A 12,550-nucleotide genomic window follows, 5' to 3' on the forward strand; every position below is an offset into this window, starting at 1 on the left:
CCTGGGATCATGACGCGAGCCGAAAGCAGAGGCTTTAACCCACTGAGCCACCCAGGCGGCCCCATTGGTCTATCTTTGAGCCATATCACGCTGTTTTGATTACCATAGCTTTGTTGTATAGCTTAAAACCTGGGATTGGGATACCTACAACTTTGTTCTTCTTTCTAAAAGATTGCTTTTTGAGGTCCTTTGTGGTGCCATACAAATTTTAGCTCATTTTGTTCGAGTTTTGTGAAATTACTATTGGTATTTTGACAGGGATTGAACTGAATCTGTAGCTTGTTTTAGATAGTATGAACATTTTAATATTAATCTTCCTAATCCATGAGCATGGTATATTTTTGCATTTATGTCATATTTAATTTCTTTCATCAATTATTTTGTAGTTTTCAGAGTATAGATATTCTATCTCCTTGGTTAAGTTTTTTCCTTGGTATTTCACTCTTTTTGGCGCAATCAGAAATTGTTAATTTGTCTTTCTGCTAGGTCTTTGTTCTTATATAGAACTGCAGCTGATTTCTGTGTATTAATCTCCTATCCTGCTATTTTCCTGAGTTCATTCGTTCCTCTTAATTGTTTCTTGGTAGGGTCTTTAGAGTCTTCTACATAAAGTATATGTCATCTGCACATAGTAACAGTTTTACTTCTTCCTTACCAATCTGGATGCCTTTAATTTCTTTCTGTTGTCTGAATTTTGTGGCTAAGACTTCCAGTACTACGTTGGATAAAAATGAGTGGACATCCTTATCTTATTCCTGATCTGAGAAGAAAAGCTCTCAGGTTTTCACCACTGAGGATGATGTTGGCTGTGGGTTTGTCCGAGGGGGCCTTTTTATGTTGAGGTATGTTTCCTCTAAAACCACCCTGAGAGTTTTGATCATGAACAGATGTTGTACTTTTTTAAATGCCTTTTCTGCCACTATTGAAATGATGCCACAGTTTTTATCCTTTGATTCGTTCATGTGGGGTATCATGTTGATTGATTTGTGGATATTGAACCATTTTTGCACCCATGGAATAAATTCCACTTCATCATGGTGAATGATTCTCTTAATATATTGTTGGATGTGGTGTGTTAATATTTTGTTGAAGACTTTTTGTGTTGGTCAGGAATACTGGCCTGTAGTTTTCTCTTTTTTATAGTGTCTTTATCTGACTATGGTATCAAGGTAATGCTGGCCTCATTGTGTGAATTTGAAAGCTTCCTTCCTCTTCTGCTTTTTTGAAGCAGTTTGAGGAGAGTAGGTATTAACTCTTCTTTAAATGTTGGGTAGAATTCACCTGTGAGCCCATCTGGCCCTGGAGTTTTGTTTGTTGGGAGTTTTTGATTACTGTTTCAATTTTATTATGAGTAATTAGTTCAGATTCTCTGCATCCTTCTGAGTCAGTTTGGAAAATGGTGTATTTCCGGGAATGTATCCATTACTTCTAGGTGGCCCAATTTGTTGGCATATTTTCCGTTATAGTCTCCTATAATCCTTTGTATTCCTGTGATATTGGTTGGTACTTCTCTTCTTTCATTTCTAATTTTCTTTACTTAAGTCCTCTTTTTCTTGATGAGTCTGGCTGAACGTTAATCAATTTTGTTTTACTTTCAAAGAACAGCTCTTGGTTTCATCAGTCTTTTCTATTTTTTTTAATCTCTATTTCATTTATTTCTACTCTGATCTTTATTATTTCCTTTACTAGTTTGGGCTTTTCTTCTTTTCTAGTTCATTTGTGTATACGATTAGATTGTTCCAGATTGTTCGTGTTTCTTGAGGTAGACCTGTATTACTATAAACTTCCCACTTAGAACTACTTTTGCTCTGTCCCAGTTTTGGACCATTTGTTTTCATTTTCATTTGTCTCCATGTATTATTTTTTCATTTCCATCTTGATTTCTTCATTGACACACTGGTTGCTTAGTAGCATGTTATTTAGTGTTTTTTCATGATTGTGGTTTTCAGGGTTGGTTTTTTTTTTTTTTTCCTTGTAATTGATTTTACTTTCATAATACTATGGTTGGAAAAGGTATTCGATATGATTTCACCCTTCTTAAAATTTACTGAGACTTGTTTTTGTTTCTGGACATGTGATCTGTCTTGGAGAATGTCCCATGTGCCCCTGAAAATAATGTGTATTCTGCCATTTTGGGATGGATTGTTCCGTGTGTATCTGAAGTCCATGAGGTCTAATATGTTCTTCAGAGCCACTGTTTCCTTACCAATTTTCTGGTCAGATGATCTACCTGCTGATGTGAGTGAGGTATTAAAGTCTCCTACTATTACTCTGTGACTGTCAGTTTCTCCCTTTATATCTGTTAATATTTGCTTTATGTATTTAGGTGCTCTATAGGTATTTACAATTGTTATATCCTCTTGGATCAATTTCTTTATCATTATGTAATGCCCTTATTTGTCTCTTGTTACAGTTACAGTTCTTGTTTCAAAGTTTCTTTTGTTTGAGAGAAGTATTGTCACCCTGGCTTTTTTTCTTTCTTCTTCTTTTTGCACGGTATATCTTTTATCATCCCTTCACTTTCAGTCTCTGTATGTCTTTAGGTCTGAAGTGAGTTTCTTATAGGCAGCATATCAGTGGGTCTTGGTTTTTTACCCATTTTATCCCCCTCTGTATTTTGATTGGATCATTTAGACCATTTCCTCTAAAAGTAATTATCAATAGGTACGTACTTACTGCAATTTTTTAATTGTTCCCTGGTTGTTTTTGTAATTCTTCTCCGTTCCTTTCTTCTTCTCTCACTTTTTTTCCTTGTGATTGATTACTTCCTTTAGTCTTATGCTTGGTTTGGTTTCCTTTGTTTTCATTTTTGTGTATCTATTTGGTTTGTGGTTCATAGGGCACCCTAAATACATAGCAGTCTATATTAAATTGAAGGCCACTTAAGTTTACACACACTCTAAAAGAACTTTTTTATTCTCTCCACATTTTACATATATGTTGTCTGATTTTACATCTTTTTGTGAATCCCTTTAACTGATTGTTAAATATAATTGCTTTTATTACTTCTTTCTTTTAGCCTGCATATGAGCTTTCTTAACTGATTGATCTCCTACCTTCACCGTATGTTCGCTTTACTCAAGAATTTTTTCCTTTCATAATTCTCTAATAATTAAGGCCTTTTCTACTTAAGTGTCTTTAAACATTTCCTGTGAGGCTCGCTTAGTAGCAATGAACTCCTTTAACTTTTGTTTAAGCAAATTCTTTATTTCCTTTCAGTTCTGAATGATAATCTTGCCAAGCAGAGTATTCTTTTTTTTTTTTTTTTTTACAGATTTTATTTATTTATTTGACAGAAATCACAAGTAGGCAGAGAGGCAGGCAGGGGGGTGGGGAAGCATGCTCCCTGCGGAGCAGAGAGCCCGATGTAGGGCTCGATCCTAGGACTCTGGGATCACAACCTGAGCTGAAGGCAGAGGCTTTAACCCACTGAGCCACCCAGGCGCCTCCAAGTAGAGTATTCTTGATAGTAGGGGTTGTTTGTTTGGTTTTTTTCCCCCCATTTTAGCACTTTGAATATATCCTGCCACTCCTTTCTGGTCTGCCAAGTTTTTGCCGAAAGATCAGCTGATGGTCTTATGAGGTTTCTCTTTCAGAGAGAAGAGTTGCTTCTCTCTCGTTTTGCTTTAAAAATTATATTTAATCTTTGACATTTCAATTATTATGTCTTGATGTGGACCTTCTTGGTTCACCTTATTTGAAGCTCTCTACACTTTCTTCCCCAAGCTATGGATGTTTTCAGTTATTATTTCTTTTAAGTTTTCTGCCTATTTCTCTTTCTCTTCTGCTTCTGGACCCCTATAATGTGAATATTAGTACATTTGATGTTGTCCCCGAGCCCCTGGGCATCCAGAGCTGGTGTGGGCTGGGGCCCAGGGTCCACTGAGACGGTAGGCTGGCCCGGCACCTGGACCCTGCTCTGCTTCTGCGCTGTCGAGCTGGGGCTGAATGTAAACGCTCGAGCTCCCCAGCACTTCTGATCCGGAGAGTCCCAGCTGAGCCCCTCGCTGGGTGGCACAGGGCTGGTTTCTTTCTCCTCTTGTCAGAGACGTTTAACCCATGGCTTTTCCTGCGCCCCAGGGCTGACGTGTCTTCCGCTGGCCCCTTGACTCGATCCTCCCCCAGAAGCCGCCAGTGTCCTGGCCGAGGTGTGTGGGTGGTGCTGTCTCCCTGCAGTGCTGTGCCTCCATGTCTCCTGTGGTTCTCTGTGTGCTGCCTCCAGCCTGGGCTGTGCAGAAGGCCTTCAGCCTCCGTCTTCGAGAGGATTTGCTTGGCCTGTGTGTGCAAGGAGGGAAGTTCAGGGTACTCCTCAGTCAGTGTCTTGGATCTTACCTCTGTTTTTTTAAAAACAGACTTAGAGCCCTCAGTCTCCTTCCCAGCTGTCCTCCTCATTGTCTGGGACCCTGAGCAAGTCTCCTCCCTCCTTGGGATCTCAGCCAGGGCACCTGCGGAGGCAGCCTGCGTTACAGCCCCCGTGGCGTCCATGCTCGGGTTCCGGAGCCACGTTCAATACCCCCTCTCGTTGCTGCTTTACTCCTCATGGCAACTCAAGGCTTGTAATGCAGGCAGAGTAGCCGTTGCGCTTCTCCCTTCGAAGGAACCTGTGCCGGCGCCGGGGAGGCATGGCTGAGCCGGGGGTCCTGGGCCAGCGTCCTCTTCCGGGGCCATCCCCCCCTCCCCTCCCTGCTGGACTCCCCGCCACCATCCTGCAGCCGGTCACCACCGGACAGCAGGGAACTGGGCTGCTGTCCAGTTCCCACATCACTGCTCCTTGGGCTCCAAAGGAAACAGACCGCTCTCCGTGCGGGCCTGACCGTGAGGGATGGCCTCTGGGTCCCGAATCTCCGCTTGTCTTCTGAGCGCAAGCAATCTTCGTTATTATGGACTTGGCCTCATCATTTCCCGAAGCACCAGGGCGTGTGTGGAGGCAGGAAGTGCCCAGAGACAGGGTCAGGTTTCTCAGCCCGCTAGGGAACAGACGGAAGTAGACAGAGGTATAAATGTCGCTCAGGTGAGGGCCACCCGCACAAAAGGAGGGGATTCTCTGCATCAGCCGCGGGAGGCAGCAGTCCAGCGCTGTCCCAGGCCTGGGCAATGGGGCCAGGAGTGGGCGGGGCCGCGACGGGGGCGGGGCCTCTCCCAAGCCACGCCTCCGCGCGTCTCCATCGGGCCTCTCCTCCTTTGCAGTTGACCTGGAGCAGGTTCTGGAGCTCGATTCCCTGGAGTACCTGGAGGCGCTGGAGTGCGTGACCGAGCGCCTGGAGAGCCGCGTCAACTTCTGCAAGGCCCACCTCATGATGATCACCTGCTTCGACATCACCTCCCGGCGCCGATGAGGACCCGGCCCGGCCTGCCTGCCCCTCCCCTCACTGCCCGGGGACCCCCCGCTACCCCTGCCCGCCCCCCCCCGCCCCCCCCCCGCCCCAGCCAGCCCCTTGGTGCCCGCGGCTTGGAGACAGCAGAAGGAGGACGAAGGTTGGTGCAAGTCTGCAGCGAGCGCTGAGCGGAAGCAGTTTTTTGTCTTCGGTAGGAAAGATGCAAACACCACACGTGTGGGAGGAGGAAATGTTGGGAAGCCCAAGGGACGTGGAAGCCCCATGAGACTGAAAAAGCACTTTGAGGAACTTTCGAGAACTCGTTGATACGTAAGAACTGCTGGCAAGGGACCCCTCTCTTCTCCGGCTTGGCGAGAAGGGGCGAGGGCACGTGCAGGACTGCTGTCGGAAGCGGACACACAACAACAGATGACCCAGAGCGACTGATTAAGTGCCTTGCAAATCTTTATTATCCACAGTTTATGTTGAGACTTTCTTGTGTACAGATGGTGCTAGTCCAGAGGAAACTACCACCGCCGCCACCACTACGAAAAAGAAAATCAGACGCATTTTTGAAATGTATTTACAGCTCGTTTTCTCTTGGTGTTTTATCCTATTTCTGACTTGCTGTTTCTAAATAAGTAGTGTTTGTAGCTCTATCCCCTAATCAGTATTGCCTCTGAATAAATGTTCACTGTCCTTTACGGTTCTTAACGGTGAGGCCATTCGAACGGAACAGAGAGACTCGGTGGGCACGAGCCAGTGTGTTTCCAAAGACGGCGGGGACAGTGGGTGACACTCCGCACCACCTCTCGCCAGGGGCGCGGGGCCTCGCGGGGCAGGTGCGTCAGCTCGAGAGAACGGGAGAGGAGACGGGGCCGCACCTTCCCGGGAGAAGGAGCCTTTATGACCGGGCCTTCCGTGTGCTTTGAGAGAGAGATTTGTTCCAGATGGAGCCTCTCCTTCCCAGTCCTGGCGTGCATACTGGTTCCTTTACCCCCAGACCCAGGTTTTCTTGGCCCTCCAAAAACCTTTCTCACAGTCGTTTTTATTCCAAAGACTGGATTGAAAGCTTGAACCAACTCAATAGAGCCATATTTTTTGTTCTGTGGTTCTGCGACGCTATCAGAAGCTAGGGCTCTTGCCTGGCATGGAGACCGTCTCAAGCTGGTCTGTGCTCAGAGACTGGCAGCAGTCTTGTTTAGAACAAGGAGGGTGCTGGGACCCCACGACGTCTCTGGGGTCCAGAGTGCTGCTCAAATGCAGAATGTCCCCAACCTCCCACGTCCTGAGGCCTCCATCCCAAAAAGAAACAAGGCTGGTCCCCTCCGGCTTGGCCACAGAAGGCAGGGTTCCTGCTGGGAACCACACTCCCTGGAGAGCCAGAGCCCAGAGTTTCGTGCACGGGCTGTCCCAGGAACATGGGGCTTCGTCCTCAGATGGGGGAGGGGTTCATCCCTGCCTCGACTCCCTTAGGGATTCTCTTACCCACTTTAGTGATGAGACCCCAAGGCACCAAGGGGTCAAGAGATTATCTAATAGCAGCCATGGAGCTGCAGGGGCCACCTGCCGCCTCCTGCGGCCAGGAGGGGAGGGTGCTGGGGCTCTTCCAGAGTATACTTCGGATCAGCCCTCCAGTGCACCATGAGATCACCGTGAGATTACCGTAAACCAGTTTCTCAGTTCGACAGTCCCTGCTACCCAGTGCCTCTGATCCAGACGCACCCAAGGAATCAGACCTGAGCATGTGTCTGGAGGCACATAGCCCAGCAGAGCTGGCAAGGCAGCCGGTGGAGCTCAGCTGGGTCAGTGCACGGGAGTGGGGGGGTCTCGTGAGCCTACGGCACGTGGTCCTTGACTGGTCAGAACCGACACCAATGGCCCGATGGCTCGTGCACCTGGAAGCCAGTCTCGTGGGTGACCAGTCCAGCTCTGCCTCATGTCCACCTGCTCCCAGGCAGACACACACTTGGAGAAGATGCTCACGTTGGACAACTGAACGGGCTCCAACATGGTGAAAGTCGCTCCAGAATGGACCATGCTCCCCTTAGCTAGACAAGTCGCCTGTCACCATGGGAAGTGGGGCGTCCCCCAGCTCCTCAGTCTTCACCCCAGCCGGCAGGGCAAGCACAAGGCTCTGGGCACGTCTCTGCCCTCCCCACACCTGTACGAAAGGGCTTGAACATTATGGAAGCTTCCGGACCCCAAGGAATGCCCATCTTTTGAGTCAGAGTTTGCATCCGTTTTGGTCGCTGCCCTGAAATATACCACTTGATGAAAAGCCTTTAATTTGGGAATTGTCAGAAATGAGTATTCTAGTCTGTGCTGGAAACACCCACTTGAGGGGGAGCCCACGTACTTAGCTTTTCCCCGGCACGTCTCCCCCGGCCCCGAGGTCACCATGCAGCACTGCCTGCCTTCAACGGACCAGCCATGGGGTCCCCAGTGCCTTTTCTGGAGCGAGACCAAATCAAAACATCTACAAAAATTTAAAATCTCAAACCCTGGAAGCTTTCCTACGCCCCAGGCCTGTGTTTCTCCACTGGTTGCAACTTCGTGAGTAGCCAAAGGGTTGACTGAAACCTAAAGCTTTCTTACTGGGTCAGACCGGCTTCGCCAAGATGCTGTGCCATGAGTGTCGCTCAGGAAGTTATCGGCCAACTCCATGCAGAGATTGTCCATTCTGGCTTTTTCTCTCCTTTCTCTCTCTTTCCTTGAAACCTCACTGAGCTGCAAACATCTTCATGTACCAAGTGTGGCTTACCCATAGGAAGACGTCATGAATTGTGGGCTGTCTCGCTTCCGGGCTCTTCCCAGAGGTTGAGGAAGCAGGCGATGCTCTTTAGGCACAAAGGGAAGCCGGTCTGGCCAACTCTCCCGAGGCAGTCCCAATCACTGTGGAACGCCTCGCCCAATGGCCTGATTTGAGGTGGCACCACAGTTTGGTTCTGGTGACAGATGACCAAGGAGAAGGTCAGAGAACCCGTTTCCATGTCATTATCCACAAACAGAAGGACTGGAAACCTCCTGTGTGAAATTAGCATCTAGATCTGTAAGCTCCTTGTCTGAGGTCTGCCCAGATAGTGTGAGCTGAGGCACGAGCTGTACAATACAACTCAGACCCACAACTCAGACCCACAAGAGGAAAATGGAGATATTGCTTCCCAGGGAGTGAATCCAGGTCACTCTTCACGAGGCCGGTTCGTGCTGTGACCGGGGGACGGTGGGCTTGTCCCGGGCTTGCGGCCCCCACCTGAGAGCTGCAGCCTTGGACCCTGTGGTCCTTGAAGTCCCCTGTCCACCACAGGGAAGCTGTTGCTGACCTCCATCTCTTCCAGCTTTGAAATCAGAACACCCTGCGTGTGGTTTCATCTCCAGTCACTATTCCAAACGTGGGGAACTTGTGACAGATGCAGAGAGTGGTCTGGGTGGACACCGGCGGTAGTCCTCCAAGGGACCCTGAGCTGGAGCAGGAGTGGAAGCTGGGACAAGAAGCCACGCAGCCCGTTGTGGGGAACTCAGCAGGCAAGAAGCTGGCCAGTGGGCCTAAATTAGCCTTACACTTGAAGTCCGCATCCCTGGAAGGTGGCAGTGACCTCACTGTGGCCACAAACGCCATCCGGGCAGGTGCTTCCAGAAATCTGACACACAACTTGTGCTCGTTCCTGGACTTCAGTGCAAGAAGCCCTTCTGTGGGCTCCAGATTCTAAAGCTGATGGCACATCTGGGCTGATCTGTGACCCTTTCCATAGGTGTCCAGGTGGGAAAGCAGGTGACGGACCTGTGCTTCTTGGGAGAGAAGGCCAGGCTTGAGAGAGCCTGCAGACACCGCGACCTGTGGCCTCGGCCACGGCTGACGTGTAGTGGAGGGTTCCAAAAATTCCATAAAGGATTTTGGGCTATGAAAGAAATGACTAAAGATAAGTCCATTTCATGACTGAAACCAGAAGAAATCATGAGTTGGCTCAGTGTTCCCGCCTTCCAGAATGTCAGCCCGCTCTGAGCACATGCTGACAGATTCCCTTGCTTTTAAAGCCATCTCCTTTCAACCTCGAAACCATGTCAGTAAGAAACAGGTGGAAAGCCTTGTCACAACTAGTTGATGCTGAAAACATCTGGTTCTGCTGTCCCCAGGCCCTCGGCCTTCTGCGACAGAGGGACGCTGTGCATCACTGCCAACAGAAGACCGGGCCCCACAGAGAACAGCCAGCAGGGCCCACTGGACTCTGTGCCCCATGAATCCAGGCCATCTGCCCAGCTCCACTGACACTGCCAATAAGTGGCCCAAAGTATTTGGGGGGAGGTGTCACGGAACAGGCTGTGAAAATACCACGTTCTTTTGGATTAGAATCTTTCTCTTCCTCCAGCAAATACCTGTCAACATTTGTGGGTAAGAACTCAATCTGTGTCACTCAGCCATTTCACACACACACACACACACACACACACACACCATTTTATAATTACAAACTATTTCTTTCCAGATAAAAACCTAAATCCAAGCCAGGGGAAGCTTTTGTAACTCAAGCCCACCTTCTCAAAGAAGTTTTCTGTCCATTCTTAGAAGCTGGTTTACCCATCCCTAAACGAATGTGCTCTGCTTTCAGGAGGGCCCCTGCAGAACCGGACGCTGATGTCCTAACACCGGGCACGGAGCAGGCACTCGAGGCGACAGATGGCGTTCACCGCACCCAGTGAACCCACTCTGAACGCCCCGTGTCCAGGCGCATCAGGGTGGGTGCCGAGCTCCCAGCTCGCACACCCGCTCTGTTCCCTGTCCTGCGAACCAGCAGGCCACAGTCCCTCCCGCTCACTGCGGGAAGAAGTAGAATTGATTTGTAAGGTCAGGATACCGTCATGTAGCCTCACCTGTGTTTCGTGATTTATTTGTGCACCACGCCTGGCAGCGTGGTCCAAGGCCAGTGCACGGACACGTGCGTGGGGGCATCTGTGGCTGTTCTCGCCCCTCCCTCTTGTGAGCTCCGCTAATGGAGTCAGGGGTCTGGGAGCGAAAGACAAATCAGTCAGGAGACCAGGGATGAGAGTCCAGTCCTCAAAGAATCAGGCTGCATTCAACATCTAAGCCATTTCCATAGCGAGTAGCCAATGCGGGAAGTTCCCTGCATTTTGAATTTGATGACCACGGGCTTGGACACCAGCCTCCACAGGCCTGGATGGGACTTCTGGGAAACTTCTGCAAAAAGCACAGACTGCAGTAGGTCCCCACGGTCCCCTGAGAGCCCCAAGCACCCCTCAGGTGCTACGGAAAAGGGGTCTGGAGAAGCACCTGAGCTCCTGCCCTTGGATTTGTGTTGTACCTATCTGTTCTGGAGAAACCAAAGCACTTTAGTGAGGTTTACAACCTGTAATCCCTATGGCATCTGGTCCCCAACCCGCCCTGGGACCCTGAGAGGCGGGGAGGGGCTAGGGTCCCGCGTCTCACAGCTCCCCCTGGAGAAAAAGCCTGGATCCAGGAGTCAGGAGGCTGGGGCCCAGCCTAGTTCCCTCCCTTGCTATGCAACCCTGGGCTTCCCAGTAGGGAGATCGGAGCTCAGAAGAGCTGCCCTTCTGGGGTCACGTAGAGAGAAAATGGAATCCGTGATGGGATGTCCTTTGAAGAAATTACAGCTCCGTGTAGGGGTTGATGATCATCATGTCTCCATGAAGAAGCTTAAGTCAATAGTGGGTGACTGAGGCCCAAGTCCAGAGCTGCTTCCAGGCAGTCCATGACCCCGAATCTGGAATTGTGGGCTCTTCCCATGAACACGTGGCCACACGTCACGCCTACGTACTGGCGTGTACGCACATGTGCACAGGGCGTCAAAGGATGTGTGTGCACAGAAGGTGTGGAGCACGGAGAGAGCACGGGACAGAAAGCCGGAGTGTCAGAGGTCCTACGGCCTTGGGTGTGACACGGAACTTGGGCCGGACTCCCATGTTCGAATCTATAAAATGAGGACCTTGTACTTCATGAGCGTCATGGTTCCTGCGGCTCTAGAAATGTATGTATGTGTTTGTAAATATGCTTATCTGTAGAAATGGGCCAGCCTGGAAGTTGGAGACCAGGCCTGCGAAGTCATTCATTTGTGTCACGGACAGTCTATTCACAGACAGGTTCCCAGAATCTCCTTTTAAGTTTCAATGGTCGTAGCTAAGGTCCCGGTTTTAAATTCACTGCTTAACTGGATCCAAGATTGGTGCCGTTTTGAAAATCAAGCTCTTAGCTTACAAGGGTTGGCTGTTACAACTTCTTAATAACGTTCATGTGTTAAAGGCTGAAATCCCAGCCATTCTGTACTTGGGCAGGTCCCAACAAGCCTCTTGGCCAGCAGGCTGGGTTTTGCGTCTGGGCCCTCACATTGCTATGTACAAGTTGGCTGTTGGCTTGGTCATGAACAGGCTACCTGGAGAACATTCTGGAAGAGAAAGTTCTAGTTCTCCAAAACAGATGACCTGAATCCATTAAGCTTTGTGCCATTTCTAGGGTGAAGGCGTTGTTTGCTGGCTACGATCTCGGACTTTTTGTGGTATATGAGGTGTAAAATGTTGTCAAAAAAGAATCTGGTGTTTAAAAAGAAATTATGGTGGCATTAAATGTTCACTTCTATTCTATTCCGAGTTCTGGATGCCTCTCTGTCCAATGTATTCCTCTGTTCTGAGGGGGACCGGTTCAGGGCAGGGGAGGTGGGTTCTTCTCCCTAGAATAACACCCTGGCTGGGGGCTTCCTCCTGGGCCCTGAGGGACCTCCTGGGCCAAGGCCTGTGTCCAGCAAGTGTGGATGCATGGCCAGGGCTGGGTGACTGTGGGGTCCGAGTCTGGAGCCCCAGCACCATGTGGCATCCCTGGGAGTCAGCCACTGGGCTCCCAGGACCCCTGCCCACCAAGGACAAGCTCTTCCCAACCCGACCACACAGACACTCTCCCCTGAGTGGCCGTTCCGGCCCTTTTCAAGAAGTCGTACAACATCTGTGCAAACATCTGAGCACCTCTCCACACTCCCGCACACGGCCACGCTCCAACTCTGTGTCCCCTACGCTGCAGACCTGGCTTGGACACCTGCACCTCCCAGGCCCCCTGCTCATCTCCCCAAATCACACACCAGACATACCTGGGCTTCCTTTGGGCCCCACTAGGCATAAGTCGTACGTTCTTAGGAAGCTATAAACCACGAGGGTTTTCTAGAAATGAAGCCTTCACTATTAGAGTGAACCGAGGCCTTGCCTGACTCTGAGCA

The 12,550-nt window shown here is 49.5% G+C and overlaps 2 protein-coding genes across 2 annotated transcripts in view; one reads left to right on the plus strand and one right to left on the minus strand.

Annotated features, from left to right (window-relative positions):
- Positions 1-6,029, plus strand: part of KIF26B (kinesin family member 26B) — a 409,198-nt gene extending 403,169 nt beyond the window's left edge. The window contains exon 15 of the mRNA XM_045084746.1: positions 5,188-6,029. Within this exon, the coding sequence (XP_044940681.1) occupies positions 5,188-5,336 (149 nt within the window). The 3' untranslated portion in view covers positions 5,337-6,029. The remainder of the gene's footprint in view (positions 1-5,187) is intronic.
- Positions 1-12,550, minus strand: part of SMYD3 (SET and MYND domain containing 3) — a 779,235-nt gene that overhangs the window by 26,116 nt on the left and 740,569 nt on the right. The gene's annotated exons all lie outside the window — the stretch shown is intronic.

Source organism: Mustela putorius, unplaced genomic scaffold (genome assembly GCF_011764305.1).
Source record: "Mustela putorius furo isolate JIRA1106 unplaced genomic scaffold, ASM1176430v1.1 tig00000785_pilon_pilon_pilon, whole genome shotgun sequence".
Lineage (NCBI taxonomy): Eukaryota > Metazoa > Chordata > Mammalia > Carnivora > Mustelidae > Mustela > Mustela putorius.